Source organism: Manis javanica, chromosome 2 (assembly GCF_040802235.1).
Source record: "Manis javanica isolate MJ-LG chromosome 2, MJ_LKY, whole genome shotgun sequence".
NCBI classification, from domain to species: Eukaryota; Metazoa; Chordata; class Mammalia; order Pholidota; family Manidae; genus Manis; species Manis javanica.
In genome coordinates this window covers 80,068,292-80,089,692 of record NC_133157.1, presented here as the reverse complement: position 1 = coordinate 80,089,692, position 21,401 = coordinate 80,068,292, and the positions used below count along the sequence as shown (strand labels likewise).

The window sequence follows — 21,401 nt, the reverse complement described above, 5'->3', positions numbered from 1 at the left end:
AAAAGGTTTGAGGCAGATATACCTAGGTTTGAAAGATAGTTCTGTCAAATTATAAGCTCTGTGACCTAATATAAATTTCTTAATCTCTCAAACCTGGTTTTTTCAACTGTAAAATGTCAATACCACTATCTTCAAGAGTTGTGAGAATTACATGATTAACATTTGTAAAGCATAATGTCAGACCTATGAAAGATACACAGTAAATAAGTTATCATTCTATTAATACAATCATCATTCTAATAATTGAAAATTTAGTTAAGAAATGATATTCACTAAGGTTCTTTTCATATATATAATTCATACTCTAAAACATACCATTGTATTTGCCCGTTTAGCACCTAAAAATGAGGTTGAAGGATAAAATTATAATAATTTAAAATATTCTGAGCTGATATAAAGCATCTTACTTGTTTGTCTAAATAATTCTCAACAATCCTACTAGGTAAATATATTTCTTCTGAGTTTCTCAGTACGATAAAACAGCGTAACTCTAAAGATTAGTTAATCTTGTGTTCACAAAAGTCTATTTTTTTCCTTCTACAGATAAAGATATCTAAGAGAATTTATTAAAGTTTTAATATGTACATATTAAACTTACCATTTGGAACAAAAGCATAGGATTTGATGACAGGATTTGCAACTGGTTGTTCAGTGGAGTAATTGTAACCTCTACTGTTCAAAAACGGTCCTGGGAGCTAAGACAAGAAGCAGTAAGGGTTATAAAACAAAGCTGCAGCAAGAATTACTGGCCCATTTCCATGAATGCAAGAGTTTAATGGTATGGTTACTGGGGTTACCAGTATCAGTCAGGGACAGTGAAGGAAAGACAATAAAAACATGAGGTTTGGAGTGAAATAAACAGAAGTGACGATGAAAAAACCTTACACACTCTAAGCTTGTTTCCTTATCTACATACTTACTTTACAGGGCTACTGTGAAAATTAAACAAGGGAGGAGAAGACAGGTGGCAGGGCACTGGCCCAAGCACAGACCTTGGACAGCTGGGTTGGCTGACCGAAGGGGACCATCCAGCCCATTCAAGCTGCTAAACTTGGCCCTCAGGGTTGTCACTGCAATGACCAGTCAGTCACAGGGGATCCTACAGGCCACAAGCAAAAGAAATGAAGGCTGAAGTAGGCCAAAAAACTTAAGCTGAAATTAGACAGTACTGCCTGCAGAGGGAGAAAAAGTTCAAAGCCATGGAAGCTGCAGATCTGGGATTGCATGGCAGTGGCAACACTTCAGTAAAGAAGACCCAGAGAATGACTATCTTACAGACCTACTTCTGACAAAACAGAGATGAACTTCCTGGATACCTCTTGGTCTCTGTCTACAACATCCAGCCAGCCATTTACACACATAAATGAAGAGGGGGAAAAAGAAAGACACGCCTATTCCATGGAATTGGCCAATTCATGGAATATGAAGTTTTATCAAAGCTTGACTTCTATTCTTGTGAAAAGGCATTAAATTATTTCTGTACACTATAGAATCCCTTCACTTTTTGAAAAAAACCTAACTTCTTTATACAATCTTAAAGCTTATATATTTACAGCATGGTGACCATAGTTAATACACTCCATTGCATATATGAAAGTTGCTAAGAGCAAATCTTAAAAGTTCTCATCAAAGGAAAAAATTCTGTAACTATGTAAAGTGAAGAATGTTAACCTAATTGTCATAATCATTTCAAACTAGACTTATAATGTTCATTCAAATATAAATACTTCTGCACAGCAAAGGAAAACAACAGAGCAAAAAAGCAACAGAGAATGGGAGAAAATACTTGCAGACCTAGCAAGGATAACATCTGGAATATATAAAGAACTCCGCAACTCAGTAACATAAAAACAAATAATCCAATTAAAAAATGGGCAAAGGACTTGAACAGACATTTCTGCAAAGACGTACAAATGCCCAACAAAATTACACAAAAAGATGCTCACCATTACTAATCATGACAGAAATGAAAATCAAAACTGCAATGACATTATCACTTCACACCCCTTAGGTGTGTTATGATGGCCACTAACAAAAAGAAAAAACCATTGGCAATGATGTGGAGAAATTGGAAACCTTACACACTGATGGTGGAATTCTAAAATGGTACAGCTGCTATGGAAAACCATATGGAGGTTCCTCAAAAAATGAAAAATAGAACTACAATATGACACAGCAATCCCACTTCTAGGTGTATATATATATATATAAAAAATATATTAAAGAACTGACAACAGAATCTAAAAGAGATATTTGCACTCCCTTGTGGATACAACCTAAATGTCCAAGAACAGATGAATGGATAAAGAAAATGTAGTAGATACACATAAAGAAGGACTACTACTCAGCCTTTAAAAAAAAAGTAGATCCAGTCATATGTTACAACATGGATGAACCTTAAGGAGATTATGCTAAATGAAATAAGCTAATCATCAAAGACAATACTGCATGATTCCACTCACATGAGATATCTAAAGTAATTAAATTAATAGAAGTGGAAAGAATTATACTTGCCAGAGGCTGAGGGGAAAGAAAAACAAGTTGTTCAGTGGATACAGAATTTTACTCAAGCAAGATGAGAAAGTTCCAGAGGTATGTTGTACATGGGCATATAGTTAACAATACAGTAATGCACACTTAAAAAATGTTGAGTTACAGTAAACTTATGTTATGTATATTTTACAATAAAGAGGGAGAAATCCAAGAGAGAAAAACAGGAAATAATAAAATTACCCATTTGCAGATGACATGAATGTTATGAAGAAAATACCAAAGAATCCACCAAAAAAGTTAAATCATCTAAAACATGAGTCAGCAAGATGCAAATGTCAAAAGGAGGATTATAGACTTGTAGCCTGTTGGATGCAGATAGGTGTAATTCTAGTACTTGACCTACCACCATGAAAATAAAGCCAGAGAAAAGATGGTGTCATGACAGGAGACAGAAACCTCCTCCCAAAAACACATACAATAGGAAAATATAGCAAATACATCTAATATTGAAAGAGCAACAGGAAAGAAGGCTGCGGCCAACTGCTTACACCGAGGGAAAACACTAGACCTCAAGGAAAAGGGTAAAGTACCAAAGCCATGATCCAGAGAGACCCAAGCCCTTACCCCACTCCAGCTCACTGATGGGAAGAAGAAAAACAGAGTGGCGAGGGCATGGAGGCCTAGGACTGTTGAACACCTAGCCATGGAGATCTGCTCTAGGAGCACAAACCTACATTACATGGTGCTCTGGAGATTAGTGTGGTTGGAAAGCTAAGACAGGCGGAATACTTGGAGAGACTGAGATTCCAGCCACTTGTGGAAAACACACATCCACAACCACCCTCTCTGGGACAAAAGAAGGCGGTCAGTCTGAGAGACTTCCTAACAGCAAGAAGGCTGTTAAAGGGGCAAGGATTGCACAGAGCTTGCTGCTCAGGAGAAAGGACAGGTGGACAAAATTGTCCCAGCGCACTCTGCTCAGCAGGTTGGGAACTTTCAGGAGCTTCAGACGTTCCACCCCCACGGCTGGCTACACAGCTACAAGGCTCCCCAATAGGATACACAGCCTACTGTGCCTTTCTTTCATCGGAACCAGTTTGCAAACTGGCTGCCCCCACTGTTGCACCAGGCCAGCCAGACGGTGGCTCCAACTACAGCACCTACAAGTGCAAAGCATAGAGGCGACTCGAGTGTACTTAGCCCACTGGCCCTGGCAGTGGAGGTAGGCACTGCAGCTGGGAAGCAGGAAAGAACTCTTTCCTCCAAACAGGCACCAGCACAGCTTGCTTACAACCCCTGCCATTGATCCAAGGGCTGAAAAGTTCCAGGGAGTAGAGCTTCTGGGCATTACAGGGTGCCACCTACAAATATGAAATGTTAAAGGAACCAGGTTCAAACCTAAATCCCATAAACACCAGAAATAGGCCTAAGTGAAACTAAACTCATTAACCTTCCTGAAAGAGATTTCAAAATAAAAATTATAAACATGCACACGGAGTTACAGAAAAATATTCAAAAACTCAGGGAGGAATTCAAGAATGAGATAAAAATGTTGAAGAATTCAGTATCTGAAATGAAACATACAATGGATGGATTTAAAAGCAGATTAGATGAAGTACGGGAGAGAGCAAATTCAATAGAAATTAGAGAACAGGAATACAAAGAAGCTGAGGCACAGAGAGAAAAAAGGATCAATGGAAGCAACAAATATTGAGAGAACTGTGTTACCAATCCAAACAGAACAATATTCACATTATAAGGGTATCAAAAGAAGAAGAGAGAGAAAAGGGACAGACAGTATCTTTGAGGAAGTAAATGCTGAGAACTTTCCCAATGTAGGGAAGGAGATAGACTCTCAGGACATGGAGGTACACAGATCTCCCAGCACAACAGACCCAAGGAAGACAACACCAAGACATATAATAATTAAAATGGTGAAATCAAGGATAAGGACAGAGTATTAAAAGCAGCCAGAGAGAGAAAAAAGAATACACACAAATGAAAATCCATCAGGCTATCATCAAACTTTTCAACAGAAATCATCTTACAGGCCAGAGGGAAGTGGCATGATATATTTAATGCAATGAAACACAAGGGCCTCAACACAAGAATACTCTAGCCAGCAAGATTATCATTTAAATTTGAAGCAGGGATTAAATAATTTCCAGATAAGCAAAAGCAGAGAGAATTTACCTCCCACAAAATGTCTCTCACTTTATTTTCGAAGGACTTCTCTAGATGGAAGTGTTCCTAACGCTAAATAGCTGTCACCAGAGCAAATTAAACCATAGTAAAGAAAGCAGACCAATTAATTACTAAGCAAATGCAAAATTAAATCAACTATGCCCAAATTCAGTCAAAGGATAGACAAACAGTACAGAACATGATACCTAAAATATGAAGAATGAGGAGGAAGAAAAAGGGAGGAAAGAAGAAACAAAAAAAAACCTATAGATTGTGTTTGTAATAGCATACTAAGTGAGTTAAGTTAGACTGTTAGACTCTAAGGAAGTTACCCTTGAACTTTTGGTGACCATGAATCTAAAGCCTGCAATGGCAATAAGTACATACCTATCGATAATCACCCTAAATGTAAATGGTCTGAATGCATCAATCAAAAGATATACAGTCACTGAATGGAGAAGAAAACAAGATCCATCTATATGCTACCTACAAGAGACTCATTCAAACCCAAAGACATATGTAGACTAAAAGTGGAATGAAAAAGGAGATTTCATGCAAGTACTAGGGAGAAAAAAGCAGGAGTTGCAGTACTTGTATCAGACAAAATAAACTTCAAAACAAAGTCACAAGAGACAAAGAAGGACATTACATAATGATAAAGGGGTCAATCCAACAAGAAGATATAACCACTATAAATATCTATGCACCCAACATAGGAACATCTATGTATGTGAAACAAATACTCACAGAATTAAAGGGGCAAATAGAATGCAATGCATTCATTCTAGGAGACTTCAACATACCACTCACTCCAAAGGACAGATCAACCAGACAGAAAATAAGTAAGGAGACAAAGGCACTGAACAACACATTAGATCAGATGGACCTAACAGACATATACAGAACACTCTACCCAAAAGCAGCAGGATACACATTCTTCTCAAATGCAAATAGAACATTTTCAAGCATAGACCATATACTAGACCACAAAAAAGAACCTCAATAAATTCAAAAAGATTGAAATTGTAGCAACCAACTTTTCAGACCACAAAAGTATGAAACTGTAAATAAATCACGCAAAAAAACACAAAAATATGGAGGCTTAACAACATGTTCCTAAATAATCAATGGATCAATGACCAAATGAAAACAGATCAAGCAATATATGGAGACAAATGACAACAATAATTCAACACCACAAAATCTGTGGGACACAGCAAAGGCTCTGGTAAGAGGGAAGTATACTGAAATATAGGCCTACCTTAAAAAAGAAGAGCAATCCCATATGAACATTCTAAACTCATAATTAACAAAACTATACAAAGAAGAACAAATGAAGCCCAACATCATTAGAAGGGACATAATAAAGATTAGAGCAGAAATAAGTAAAATAGAAAAGAATAGAACAACAGAAAGAATCAATGAAACCACAACATGGTTGTTCAAGAAAATAAAAATGGATAAACCCCTAGCCAGACTTACCGAGAAAAAAGAGAGTCTACACACATAAACAGAATCAGAAATGAGAAAAGGTAAATCACTACAGGTACCACAGAAATACAAAGAATTATTGGAGAACACTATTAAAAATTATATGCTAACAAACTGGATAACCTAGAAGAAATTGACAACTTGCTAGAAAAATACAACCTTCCAAGACTGACCAAAGAAGAAACAGAAAACCTGAAGAGACCAATTACCAGCAACATAATTGAATTAATAATAAAAAAAAACTACCTAAGAACAAAATCCCTGGACCAGATGGCTTCACCACTGAATTTTATCAAACATTTAGTAAACACCTAATATCCATCCTCCTTAAGGTTTTCCAGAGAGTAGAAGAAGGAATACTTCCAAACTCTTTCTATGAGGCCAGCTTCACTCTAATACCAAAAGCAGGCAAAGACACTACAAAAAAAGAAAATAACAGACCAATATCCCTGACAAACATAGATGCAAAAATACTGAACAAAACATTAGCAAACCAAATTCAAAAATACATCAAAAATATCATCCATCGTGATCAAGTAGGATTTATTGCAGGGATGCAAGGATGGTACAACATTCGAAAATCCATCAACATCATCCACCACATTAACAAAAAGGACAAAAACCACATGATCATCTCCATAGATTCTGACAAAGCATTTGACAAAATTCAACATCCATTCATGATAAAAACTCTCAAAAAAAAGGGTATAGACAGTAAGTACCTCAACATAATAAAGGCCAAAAATGACAAACCCACAGCCAACATACTTAACAGTGAGAAGCTGAAAGCTTTTCCTTTAAGATCAGGAACAAGACAAGGATGCCCACTCTCCCACTTTTACTCAACATAGTTCTGGAGGACCTAGCCATAGCAATCAGACAACACAAAGAAATAAAAGGCATCCAGATTCATAAGAAATTAAACTGTCCCTGTTTGCAGATGACATGATATTGTACATAAAAAACCCTAAAGAATCCACTCCTAAACTATTAGAACTAATAACTGATCTCAGCAAAGTTGCAGGATACAAAATCAATATACAAAAATCTGTTGCATTCTGATATACTGACGATGAACAAGCAGAAGGAGAAATTAGAAAATTCCATTCACAACTGCATCAAAAAGAATAAAATACTTAGGAATAAACCTAACCAAAGAAGTCAAAGACCTATACCCTGAAAACTACAAGAGAGTCATGAGAAAAATTAAAGAAGATACCAGTAAATAGAAATACATCCCACGCTCAGGGATAGGAAGAATTCATATCATCAAAATAGCCATCCTGCCTAAAGCAATCTACAAATTCAATGCAATGCTTATCAAAATACCAACAGCATTCTTCAATGAACTACAGCAAATAATTGTAAAATTCATATGGAACCACAAAAGACCCCAAATAGCCAAAGCAATCCTAAAAAGGAAGAATAAAGCTGTGGGTATTATGCTCCCCAACTTCAAGCTCTACTATAAAGCCACAGTAATAAAAACAATTTGGTACTGGCAAAAGAACAAAACAATAGAACAACGGAACAGACTAGAGAGCCCAGATATAAACCCAAGAATATATGGTAAATTAATGTACGATAAAGAAGCCACACACATTCAGTGGGGAAATGACAGCCTCTTCAACAGCTGGTGTTGACAAAACTAGACAACTGCATGTAAGAGAATGAAACTGGATTACTGTCTAACTCCACACACAAAAGTAAACTCAAAATGGATCAAACACCTGAATGTAAGTCATGAAACCATAAAACTCTTAGAAGAAACCATAAGCAAAAATCTCTTGTAAATAAACACAAGCAACTTTTTCCTGAACACATCTCCTCGGGCAAGGGAAACAAAAATAAAAATGAACAAATGGGGGGCGGATCCAAGATGGTGGTGTGAGTAGAGCAGCGGAAATCTCCTCCCTAAACCACATATATTTTTGAAAATACAACAAAGACAACTCTTCCTAAAAGAGAGACCAGAAGACACAGGACAACAGCCAGACTACATCCATACCTACGAGAACCCAGCACCTTGCGATGGGGGTAAGATACAAACTGCGGACCAGCGGGATCTGAGCACCCCTCACCCCAGCTCCTGGCAGGAGTAGAGCAGTCGGAGCGGGGAGGGAGAGGGAGCCCAGCACTGCTAAATAGCCAGCCCTAGCCATCCGCACCACAGCGCAGACACAGTGCATGCGTGGGGTGCTGAAAACTAGGGAAACAGAACAGTAAGACCTGTGAGCGGGTCCCTGCAGCCAGCGCCCAGGGTACAAAGAAAAGTGAGTGCTTTTTGGAAGTCTTAAAAGGACAGGGACCCCACAGCTGGACGGAAGTGTCCCGGAACACTTAGCCTAGCAGCAGGGAATCCCGGAGAACTCTGGGCACCCTAACCCCCTGGATAGCAGGGCGGCTCAGAGGCCCCTCATGGAGATAAACAGCCTCCCGGTCGTTTCCCCTCCAACGCTGCTCCGCCATGTCAGAGCAACAGCCCAAGGCAGGCCACGCCCACGGCAACAACGGAAATAAACTCCATAGCGGCCGGGCAAGAATGAGAAGCCCCGTCTGCACACAGCTGCCCAGCACAAGCCACTACAGGTCACTGTTCTCCCAGGAAAGGAAGGCCACAAACCAACAAGAAGGGACGGTCTCCCAGCCGTCACTCATACCAGCTCCGCAAACTATCTCTATCGCCATGAAAAGGCAGAATTTGAGGCTGACAAAGATCACAGAGTCAACACCTAAGGAGATAGACCTAACCGGTCTTCCTGAAAAAGAATTCAAAATAAAAATCATAAACATGCTGACGGAGATGCAGAGAAATATACAAGAGCTAACGGATGATGTCCGAGGGAGATTACAGAAGTCAAACAATCTTTGGAAGCATTTATAAGCAGAATGGATAAGATGCAAGAGGCCACTGATGGAATAGAAACCAGAGAACAGGAACGCATAGAAGCTGACACAGAGAGAGATAAAAGGATCTCCAGGAATGAAACAATATTAAGAGAACTGTGTGACCAAACCAAAAAAAAACAATATCTGCATTATAGAGGTATGAGAAGAAGAGAGAGAAAAGGGGATAGAAAGTGTCTTTGAAGAAATAATTGCTGAGAACTAGGAAGAGGAAATAGTTGCCCAGCCTACAGAAGCACACAGAACTCCCAACAGAAGGTACCCAAAGAGGACAACACCAAAACACATAATAATTAAAATGGAAAAGATCAAGGACAAGAACAAACTATTAAAGGAAGCCAGAGAGAGAAAAAAAGGTCACCTACAAAGGAAAACCCATCAGGCTATCATCAGACTTCTCAAAATAAACCTTACAGGCCAGAAGAGAATGGCATGATATATTGAATGCAATGAAACAGAAGGGCCTTGAACCAAGAATGCTGTATCCAGCACGATTATCATTTAAATATGAAGGAGGGATTAAACAATTCCCAGACAAGCAAAAGTTGAGGGAATTTGCCTCCCACAGACCACCTCTACAGGGTATTTTGGAGGTATTATTCTAGACAGGAGCACTCCTAAGACTAAACAGATGTCACCACAGAACATAAAATCACAGCAAAGAAAGCAGACCAACCAAATACTAACTAAAGGAAAAAAATAAAATCAACTACCCATAAAAAACAGTTAAAGGAAACACGAAAGAGCACAGAATAAAACAACCAACATATAAAGAATGGAGGAGAAGGAATAAGAAGGGAAAGAAGAAAAGAATCTCCAGACAGTGTATAAACAGCTCAATAAGAGAGCTAAGTTAGGCAGTAAGATACTAAAGAAGCTAACCTTGAACCTTTGGTAACCACGAATCTAAAGCCTGCAATGGCAATAAGTACATATCTTTCAAAAGTCACCCTAAATGTAAATGGACTTAATGCACCAATCAAAAGACACAGAGTAACAGAATGGATAAAAAAGCAAGATCCATCCATATGCTGCTTACAAGAAACTCACCTGAAACCCAAAGACATGCACAGATTAAAAGTCAAGGGATGGAAAAACATATTTCATGCAAACAACAGAGAGAAGAAAGCAGGGGTTGCAGTACTAGTATCAGACAAAACAGATGTCAAACAAAGAAAGTAACAAGAGATAAAAAAGGACATTACATAATGATAAAGGGCTCAGTCCAACAAGAGGATATAATCATTATAAATATATATGCAGCCAACACAGGAGCATCAGCATATGTGAAACAAATAGTAACAGAACTAAAGGAGGAAATAGAATGCAATGCATTCATTATAGGAGACTTCAACACGCCACTCACCCCAAAGGATAGATGCACCGGACAGAAAATAAGTAAGGACACGGAGGCACTGAACAACACACTACAACAGATGGACCTAATAGACATCTATAGAACTCTACATCCAAAAGCAACAGGATACACATTCTTCTCAAGTGCACATAGAACATTCTCCAGAAGAGACCACATACTAGGTCACAAAAAGAGCCTCAGTAAATTCCAAAAGATGGAAATTCTACCAACCAACTTTCTGGACCACAAAGGTATAAAACTAGAAATAAATTGTAAAAAGAAAACAAAATGGCTCACCAACACATGGAGGCTTAACAACATGCTCCTCAATAATCAACAAATCAATGAACAAATTAAAATAGATATCAAGGAATATATGGAAACAAATGACAACAACACAAAGCCCCAACTTCAGTGGGACACAGGGCAAATAGCCTTAAGAGGAAAGTATATAGCAATTCAGGCATACTTAAAGAAGGAAGAACAATCCCAAATGAATAGTGTAACATCACAATTATTGAAACTGGAAAAAGAAGAACAAATGAGGCCTAAAGTCAGTAGAAGGAGGGACATAATAAAGATCAGAGAAGAAATAAATAAAATTGAGAAGAATAAAACAATAGAAAAAAATCAATGAAACCAAGAGCGGGCTTTTTGATAAAATAAACAAAATACATAAGCCAAACTTATTAAGAGAAAAAGAGAATCAACACACATCAACAGAATTAGAAACGAGAATGGAAAATTCATGACAGACTCCACAGAAATACATAGAATTATTAAAGACTACTATGAAAACCTATATGCTAACAAGCTGGAAAACCTAGGAGAAATGGACAACTTCCTAGAAAAATACAACCTTCCAAGACTAACCAAGGAAGAAACACAAAAGTTAAACAAAAACAAACCAATAACGAGCAAAGAAATTGAAGTGGTAATCAAAAAACTACCCAAGAACAAAACCCCCAGGCCAGATGGATTTACCTCGGAATTTTATCAGACATACAGGGAAGACATAATACCCATTGTCCTTAAAGTTTTCCAAAAAATAGAAGAGGAGGGAATACTCCCAAACTCATTCTATGAAGCCAACATCACCCTAATACCAAAACCAGGCAAAGACCCCACCAAAAAAGAAAATTACAGACCAATATCCTGATGAATGTACATGCAAAAATACTCAATAAAATATTAGCAAACCGAATTCAAAAATACATCAAAAGGATCATACACCATGACCAAGTGGGATTCATCCCAGGGATGCAAGGATGGTACAACATTCGAAAATCCATCAACATCATCCACCACATCAACAAAAACCACATGGTCATCTCCATAGATGCTGAAAAAGCATTTGACAAAGTTCAACATCCATTCATGATAAAAACTCTCAATAAAATGGGCGTAGAGGGCAAGTACCTCAACATAATAAAGGCCATATATGATAAACCCACAGCTAACATCATACTGAACAGCGAGAAGCTGATAGCTTTTCCTCTGAGATCGGGAACAAGACAGGGATGCCCACTCTACCCACTGTTATTCAACATACTACTGGTGGTCTTAGCCACGGCAATTAGACAAAACAAAGAAATACAAGGAATTCAGATTGGTAAAGAAGAAGTTAAGGTGTCACTATTTGCAGATGACATTATATTGTACATAAAAAACCCTAAAAGACTCCACTCCAAAACTACTAGAACTGATATCGGAATACAGCAAAGTTGCAGGATACAAAACTAACACAGAAATCTGTAGCTTTCCTATACACTAACAATGAACCAATAGAAAGAGAAATCAGGAAAACAATTCCATTGACAATGGCATCAAAAAGAATAAAATACCTAGGAATAAATCTAACCAAAGAAGTGAAAGACCTATACCCTGAAAACTATAAGACACTCTTAAGAGAAATTAAAGAGGACACTAACAAATGGAAACTGATCCCATGCTCTTGGCTAGGAAGAATTAATATAGTCAAAATGGCCATCCTGCCCAAAGCAATATACAGATTTGATGCAATCCCTATCAAATTACCAGCAACATTCTTCAATGAACTGGAACAAACAGTTCAAAAATTCATATGGAAACACCAAAGACCCCGAATAGCCAAAGCAATCCTGAGAAAGAAGAATAAAGTGGGGGAGGATCTCACTCCCCAACTTCAAGCTCTACTACAAAGCCATAGTAATCAAGACAATTTGGTACTGGCACAAGAACAGAGCCACAGACCAGTGGAACCCAGACATTAATCCAAACATATATGGTTAATTAATATTCGATAAAGGAGCCATGGACATACAATGGGGAAATGACAGTCTCTTCAACAGATGATGCTGGCAAAACTGGACAGCTACATGTAAGAGAATGAAACTGGACCATTGTCTAACCCCACACACAAAAGTAAATTCGAAATTGATCAAAGACCTCAATGTAAGTCATGAAACCATAAAACCCTTAGAAAAAAACATAGGCAAAAATCTCTTGGACATAAACATGACCAACTTCTTCATGAAGATACCTCCCCGGGCAAGGGAAACAAAAGCAAAAATGAACAGGTGGGACTATATCAAGCTGAAAAGTTTCTGTACAGCAAAGGACACCATCAATACAACAAAAAGGTATCCTACAGTATGGGAGAATATATTCATAAATGACAGATCCAATAAAGGCTTGACATCCAAAATACATAAAGAGCTCACACACCTCAACAAAAAGCAAATAATCCAATTAAAAAATGGGCAGAGGAGCTGAATAGACAGTTCTCCAAAGAAGAAATTCAGATGGCCAACAGACACATGAAAAGATGTTCCACATCACTAGTTATAAGATAAATGCAAATTAAAACCACAATGAGATATCACCTCACACCAGTAAGGATGGCCAACATCCAAAAGACAAACAACAACAAATGTTGGCGAGGTTTTGGAGAAAGGGGAACCCTCCTACACTGCTGGTGGGAATGTAAATTAGTTCAATCATTGTGGAAAGCAGTGTGGAGGTTCCTCAAAATGCTCAAAATAGACTTACCATTTGACCCAGGAATTCCACTTCTAGGAATTTACCCTAAGAATGCAGCACTCCAGTTTGAAAAAGACAGATGCACCCCTGTGTTTATCACAGCACTATTTACAATAGCCAAGAAATGGAAGCAACCTAAGTGTCTATCAGTAGAGGAATGGATAAAGAAGATGTGGTACATATACACAATGGAATATTATTCAGCCATAAGAAGAAAACAAATCCTACCATTTGCAACAACATGGATGGTGCTAGAGGGTATTATGCTCTGTGAAATAAGCCAAGCGGAGAAAGACAAATACCAAATGATTTCTCTTATCTGTGGAGTATAAGAACAAAGGAAAAACTGAAGGAACAAAAGAGCAACAGAATCACAGAAACCAAGAATGGACTAACAGTTAGTTACCAAAGGGAAAGAGACTGGGGAGAATGGGAGGGTAGGGAGGGAGAAGGGCGGGGAAGAAAGGGGGTATTATGATTAGCATGTATAATGTGGGGGGTGGGGGTAAGGGGAGGGCTGTGCAACACAAGAGAAGACAAGTAGTGATTCTACAACATTTTGCTATGCTGATAGACAGTGACTGTAATGGGGTTTGTGGGGAGGACTTGGGGTAGGGGAGAGCCTAGTAAACATAATATTCTTCATGTAGTTGTAGATTAATGATAACAAAAAAAAGGGGGGGATTACTCCCTGATAGGATAAAATTAACTGCAAATCAACAATTAATGCATGCTTTACATATCCTTAATTTTGATCTTTTAAAGGGTGTCGGATGACCAGCTATGGAAGTACATTTTTCTGATAATATTTCTTTCTCTTAAAAAAAAAAAAAGCAGTTCCTGTGTGGTGGTCTCCAATAGGTTCTTCACAATGGTATAAAGGTTATATCAAAGTGTGGGCAAAGGGTTTGTTTGTGTTTATACAGAGGATCAAAGTCTAATTTGGCTACCCAGAAAACGATTTAAGATACGATATGAAGAAGAACTTCCAACATCAACATCCTCTGGAAGAGTCATTCCAGAAGATGATCATCAAAAAACTTCAACAAAGATCCTGGCGCTGTTGCAGTTGTAGCTGCATTCATCCCAGTTCCTGGACTTGCCATTGGCATGAAGAAGGAGATATCTAAGCTGGCCTGTGCATACAGTAAAACAACAAATTTTACTGGATCTATATTGTCAGAACTCAACCAAGAATTAGGAGAAGTGCAAGTTGCAGTGCTCCAAAATCATGCGACTATAGACTATCTGCTGTTAAAAGAACACATGGGATGTGACCAGTTCCCAGGAGTGTTGTTTTAATTTGTCTGATTTTTCTCAAACTATTCAAATTCAGTTAGACAATATCCATCATATTACTGATAAGTTTTCACAAATGCCTAGGGAACCTAACTGGTTTTCTTGGTTTCACTGGATATGGCCAGTAATTGTAGGTCTGCTTTTGTTATGTATCTGTATTCCTATTCTGTTAATGTGTGTATGCAATTTAATTAGTAGTTTGTTAAAACCTATACATGCTTGTTACTCTACAAGAAGTTATGTCAAAGAAATAATCAATCTTCCCATGTTTTCTTCTGTCTGCTACTTCTATAGCTTTTCTTCTTCCTTCCTAATTACAGCCCTTGAGTAGAATTCGTGCCTCATATCGAAAATTATCAAGTATCATAATTCTTCCAAGTGGTAAAGATACCTCAAGACAAATGTTGGACATAGAAGCCACAGGGCATAAATCTGCAAAGAAGTAAAAAGCTAACCTTTTCAAACAATATTGCTTCTCTCTCACTTACCAACTTTACATTTCCCTGTATGGCCCCAGAAGACAGCTGGTTAGTCAGAGACAGGTAAGATTCCTCAAGGGAGGAATAACCTAAGACAGGCACAGTCGCAGGGGGGCCATCAGGTGAGAAATTGGGGATCAACAGAGGTGAGGCTTTGAACCTCGCCCCCGGTTTTGAGAGAAATCTGCATCCATGGATGTTTTGTTGCCCTTGTCTAGCTTGAATTAATACTTAGTCTATAGGCACAGACCTGATCATCTACATTTGCCCTCTTACAGCACTAGATTATGTTTTCTACCTTTATCTTGCATCTACCTACCACTTTAGCATTTTAGTAAAAAAAAAAAAAAATAAGGGAGAAATGTGGGATTCACATATAAATCAAGTATAAAAATCAAATGAATAATCATATCTGACTTGATTGTTTATAGTTCATGATGTATGATCAAAACCGAAAGTTTCTGTGATATGACTGCCCTTGCACTGTTCACCATGTAAGAACTTATTCACTATGTAAGAACTTGTTCGTTATGCTTCAGAAGAGTGGAGACTGTTGAGAATTAGGCTTGGGGTTGATTAATGATTGTGCATTGAGTCCCTTATACAGAATCTTATTGTTGTTAACAACCATTTCATCAATAAATATGAGAGATGCCCTCTCAAAAAAAAAAAAAAGAACAAATGGGACTACATCAAACTAAAAAGCTTCTGAACAGCAAAGGATATCATCAGTAGAACAAAATAATAAACTAGGCTTCATCAAAATTTTGACATTCTGCTTGTTAAAAGCACTGTTTAGAGTATAAAGACAAGACACACACACATACAGCAAACCACAGACTAATAAAAATACATAATTGACAAAAAACTTGTATCCAGAATATATAGTGAATTCTGTTCTTAAAATTAAATTAATGAACAAATTAATTTTAAAAGTAATAAAAAAATTTTTGAATAGTCACATCACCAAAAAAAATATGCAGATGGCAAATAAACACATTAAAGGATGCTCAATATTATTAGGCATTAGGGAAATGCAAAATTAAACCACAATGTACTACACATTTATTATCATAGCTAAAATAAAAAATAATTAACAATACCAAATACTGGAATTCTCATACATTACTGGTAGGAAAGCAAAATGGCACTACTGTGGAAAACAGATTAGCAGTTTCTTAGAAAGAAAAAGATAAGCACTTTTTTAGAAAAGTTAAACATATACTTACTATACAACCCAGCAATCACATTACTTCTATTTACTCAAGAGAAATGAAAACTTACACTCATTAAAATCTGTATGTGAATGTTTATGTAACTTTATTCATAATCACCAAAAACAACCCTTATGCCATTCAACAACTGGTGAATGGATAAATACATAGTGGTACATCATTATAATGGAATACTATTCAGTAATAAAAAAAGAACTACTAATAGATGCAAATAACATGGATGAATGTTGCCATAGACTGTCTTCCCCAAAATTAATATGCTGAAATCTAATGCCCAATGTTGGTATTAGGCAGTGGGGCCTTTGGGATGCTCTCAGGTCATGTGGGTAAGAGCCCTTTTGAAAGGGATTAGGGCTCTTACAAAAGATCCTCTCACACAGCTACCTTACCCATTCTGCTATGGGAGGTTACAGTGAAAAGAGGCCATCCACAAACCAAGAAATGGGCCCTCACTAGACACTGAATGTGCCAGCATCTTGATCTTGAACCCTCCAGCCTGCAGAAAAATTAATTTGTTGTTTATAAGCCACCCAGTTTATGGTATTTTGTTACAGTAGGCTGAACAGGCTAAGACAAATGTCAAATGATGTATGCTAAGTGAAAGAAGCAAAACACTGTATAATTCCATTTATATGATATTCTGGAAAATTTCACATTATAGGAACAGAAAAGTCAGTAGTTGCCAAAGACTGGGGGGGTGGGGGTGGTAGAGAGCAGTTGACTACAAGAGCACAAAGAAATTTTGGAGGTGATGAAACTGTTCTATATCATGATGGTGGTGATGATGATGTGATTATATTTGCCAAAACACATATAGCTATACACCAGAAAGAACATAAATTTTACTGAATGTAAATTATACCCCAATAAAAAAACTGAAGGCAAACACCAAAACAATAGTATGGTAACTAACTTTCAAATTAGCTGAGAAAAACATAGAATAAAGAGAAAAATCCAACAGAAAACACAAAAGGCTAAGCACTATAAATAGAACTATAAGATGGTAGAAATGTGTCTAAGTATGTCAGCAGTCATACTGAACAGAGATTAACTTCCTGTTAAAAAACAAATACTCTCAAATTGAATAAACCAAATTCAGTTGTATGCTTAGAAGACCTAAAACAAAGTAACACTAAATGAAAATAAAAATAAAGGCAGGCTAAAACCTCCAAACATGATTCCATGAAGCCATAGCTTAGTGACATCTTATCATCAAGAATGACAGGTCTGTATTTGTTTTTTAAAAACCCAAGATTCCAAAGTGCTATTTTATTATATCTATTGTCATTTTTTTAACTTCAAAAATTAAGGCCAGATCCATGGCTTTTAGGTGCACTCATTCAGTGTTACCTATTTCCTCCACTAAAATTTAAATAAGACAACACTGTTAAATGTAGAATTTGGAAAAGTGTCGGTAGTAATGTCTGACAGTAGTTGATAAAACTGAAATAAGGGCAAAGTGTACTTTCAGTAGTTATAAATTGTTTAAGTGAAATATCAAGTATAAATACAACATTGACAATTAAGCTGTATGCAGAACGTTTTGTACTATAAATCACTCTGGGTACAGTACATACCCCTAAATTATAAAATGCAGCCATATAATACAAATAGTATTTTCTACCAAACCTGTCAAAAACTTGGAGATTATACTGTTGATCCTTATAAGGAGAAGGATCAGTAAGAAAGGAATAAAGACTGGTTGTGAATCAGAAATGTCAAGGCTGAACAGAAAATGAAATGGGCAAGGATGAATTTCAGAGATATTAGTCCATATCCCAGCAGGAAGAGATATAAACAAAGAATTAAAGATTGGGTTTTCCAAAAATTAAAATTAAAACCTCTTATTGGTAAGATTTTTCAGCTTTTTTCAAAATACTTTCACATCTGCAATATTACCTAAGCCTCGAAATAACAGTTGTGATAGAAAAGCTAGGCATTGTCATCTATTTGAGAATGAAACTGAAGCATGTGAAGACATAAGGATTATACCTAGTATTAGAACCAGAGCATAAACTCTACTAATCTCCATTTTTATGCTTTTCTAGACACTGCTGACTTAAGTGAAAAGTATAGCCAGTCCCTCATTTACACATAAAACCCACTTACATATGAAACATGACATTTCTATAAAAAACACTACATTGCTATAATAATGAACAAACTTTCTGGAAATCTCATTTAAGTAACAAGCTCACCCAGTGTATCCTAAATTATTTCATATACGAAGTCAAGTCAAAGAAAAACACCTACTGCATCTTTGTGACAGCTTCAAAACAATTTTAACAGCTAAGTACTACTTTTCTTTTGCTATAACTCTACTAAAATACCACTTAAAATAATTTAAAAAAATTTTTAATATTACAAACTGAAATTTTCAAGCTTATGTATCCATTTACTTTTTTTGTTTCAATATGCATTTGTTTGTGTTCTTGAGCATTCCAACTGTCAAAACTCCTTTCAAATGACAGTTGAAACAAATTCTGAGAAACCCTGCTCAATGAACCACAACATTGTTCTATTAATATGTGCCAGTCCTAACTAATAATTGTCTTCATCCAAGTACTATCCTCTAGAATAGAAAGCTCCACCCCTGGAGCTAACTGACATACTATAATTTTACAATAATGTTATCATAACTAAGCTAAGAAAAAAATTCCAATGACTATAAACCCCAAGAGAAAACCAAGACATTTTTAAACACAAGCAAATGTGATGAGATGCTTAACAATGAGCAAGTACTCAAATATAGCTCCTCAAATATTTTATCAGAAAGTGAAGAACTTTGGGGAAAAAAGTGCTAACTGTACATCTGCTAGTTTTCCTTTAATAGCAAAGTAAAGTGGAGGATATAGTGATCTGAGACACAGTATGGTTCCCACAATGGCATGTTAAAATAGTTCTAATAAAAAGATGATTCTGTATATAATAGGATTTTTTTCTTTCAGTTTGGAAAGATTTATTAAGAACTTTGATTGAATGGAAAATGTGGGATCTATATTATAAAGTTTACACTGGGTTTCAACAACAGAGCTCCTTAACAATTTAGTAAATTGCATTACTTGCATCTAGTTCTTCGGTTCCTACGGTTTTCATTCCTCCCTTTTTTGAGGAATTGAGGGACCACAGTCACTGCAGTGGGAGGTGTTAGCTAGGACGGCACAACTTCCAATTTGCTCATACACAAAGAACAGCCCCTGACCCTCAAGAACTTCATTGTCCAAAAAAAGAAAAATAGGAGAAGTATGTTTCTTAAATTGTACATTTAAAAAGTTCATACCACATTATCCACTTTTTACTTTCCAAAATTAATCTTAAGAAAACAATCAGAAATGAGGACAAAGACTTATGTACCTGTGTTTATCACTGTTGTATAGTGTGGAAAAACTGAAAACAACCTAAGTGTCCAACAACAGAAAAAAATGTATATATTACACTGGATCCATGAAATGGAAGGTTAGAGTCTTTAAAAGTATATTTTTAAGGATATGAAAGTATGTTCATACTTAATTATGAAAAGGCCAGATATAAAACTACATACATCTTAATTCCCATTAATTTTATAACCTTGAAAAAATACTTTCTTAAAAAGTTGACATTTTGTAAATGCTAAACTTGGGTAAACACAGTGACCTACATTCTACATTCTGACTGAAGGAACTGTGAAGGGAACAGAGGAAAATCTAAACATTCACCATTAAGACTTAGACATATTTGATCTTTAAGTTAATTTTTTTAATTGGAAAAAGGGGCAGAAGTACCTTCCTTTTGGACAGGCTATGAGGCATTCAGCCAACAGCTGAGACTTAAAAGCACTAACAAATACTGAAATCATAACCATTCCATGTTTCCACTAGCTTCAACTAAAAAATAAAAGTAAACTGTGTTTTAACTTCCTGGAGATGACTTCAAAATTTTGAAATGGTACTCTGAAAATTAGGGGAAAAAAATTATATTTAATGACTGGAATCAGAAGCAATCTGTGTGGCTCTTTGTGGACCCTTAATAATCTAATGTAAAGAAAAGACAGAAAGAGAATAGGTTTAGGAGTCTGAATCTCACCTCTGCTATGTGACCTTAGACGTGTTCCTTAACTTCTTTGTCCATAAAACAAACATAACCACAATTTATTCATAGGACTATAATAAGCGCTAAACTGCCAGCACAAGGTATAGCACATAGTGGGAATTCAGGAAATGGTAGTTATATTTCAATTAGTCATCCAGCTGGCTAGTGTGAAATCTCAATTATATTGGCTTACCTAAAGAAAATTCCACAGCTAAGTAATACTAGCTCTAAATTCACTGAGAGTCCAAAAGGATCATACCATTAATTACACAAGACAAAAGCCAAGGTGAAAAATTAGCTCTTCCTGTTATTTAAAGAGTAAACCTAAAAAGTAAATTAAAAGACCTAAGGAAGAAAACAAGTGGAAAAAGAAAAACAGAAAACAAAAAACATCTGACAATGACATCTAGAAAAGGTTAACAGCTTTAACCAGTGAGGGTCCAGTCACAAGACCGTGAAACTGGGAGAAAGCAGTTCTTACAGCTGCTTACTTTGCATTCCTGCTCATCACTCATCACTTTTATCAAAACAGAAAAGAATGGCTGCACCAAAAATACTGCTTGAAAGAAAGCATCACTAAGTAGTACAGTACTACTGTATATGCCTATTGTTACAGAAATATCCCAGGTTTCAAACGACAAACTCAATTAAATGTTGCAAATCCTGACTTGCAGATTAAATCTATAATCCAAGTATCCCCAGTCTCCACAAACTCATCAATTTTAGGTTGAACATTTAATAAAAATCTGACCTATGTTATGTATCGTTTTACCTCCCAACAGGACTATAACACTCTTCATGGTGGGGACCACAAAAAAAATCACATTACCACTTTAAAGAGATCTTTTAAAAACTCCCCAATCCGAC

General features: G+C 36.6%; 1 protein-coding gene across 2 annotated transcripts in view; it reads right to left on the bottom strand.

The window, feature by feature from the left end:
* Positions 1-21,401, bottom strand: part of RMI1 (RecQ mediated genome instability 1) — a 30,960-nt gene that overhangs the window by 8,339 nt on the left and 1,220 nt on the right. For both annotated transcript variants that reach the window (XM_037023543.2, XM_073228721.1), the window contains exon 2: positions 599-695. Coding sequence is in view for 1 of the 2 variants with exons in the window: in XM_073228721.1 (XP_073084822.1) it covers positions 599-616 (18 nt within the window). In the remaining variant the exon portion in view is untranslated. The remainder of the gene's footprint in view (positions 1-598; positions 696-21,401) is intronic.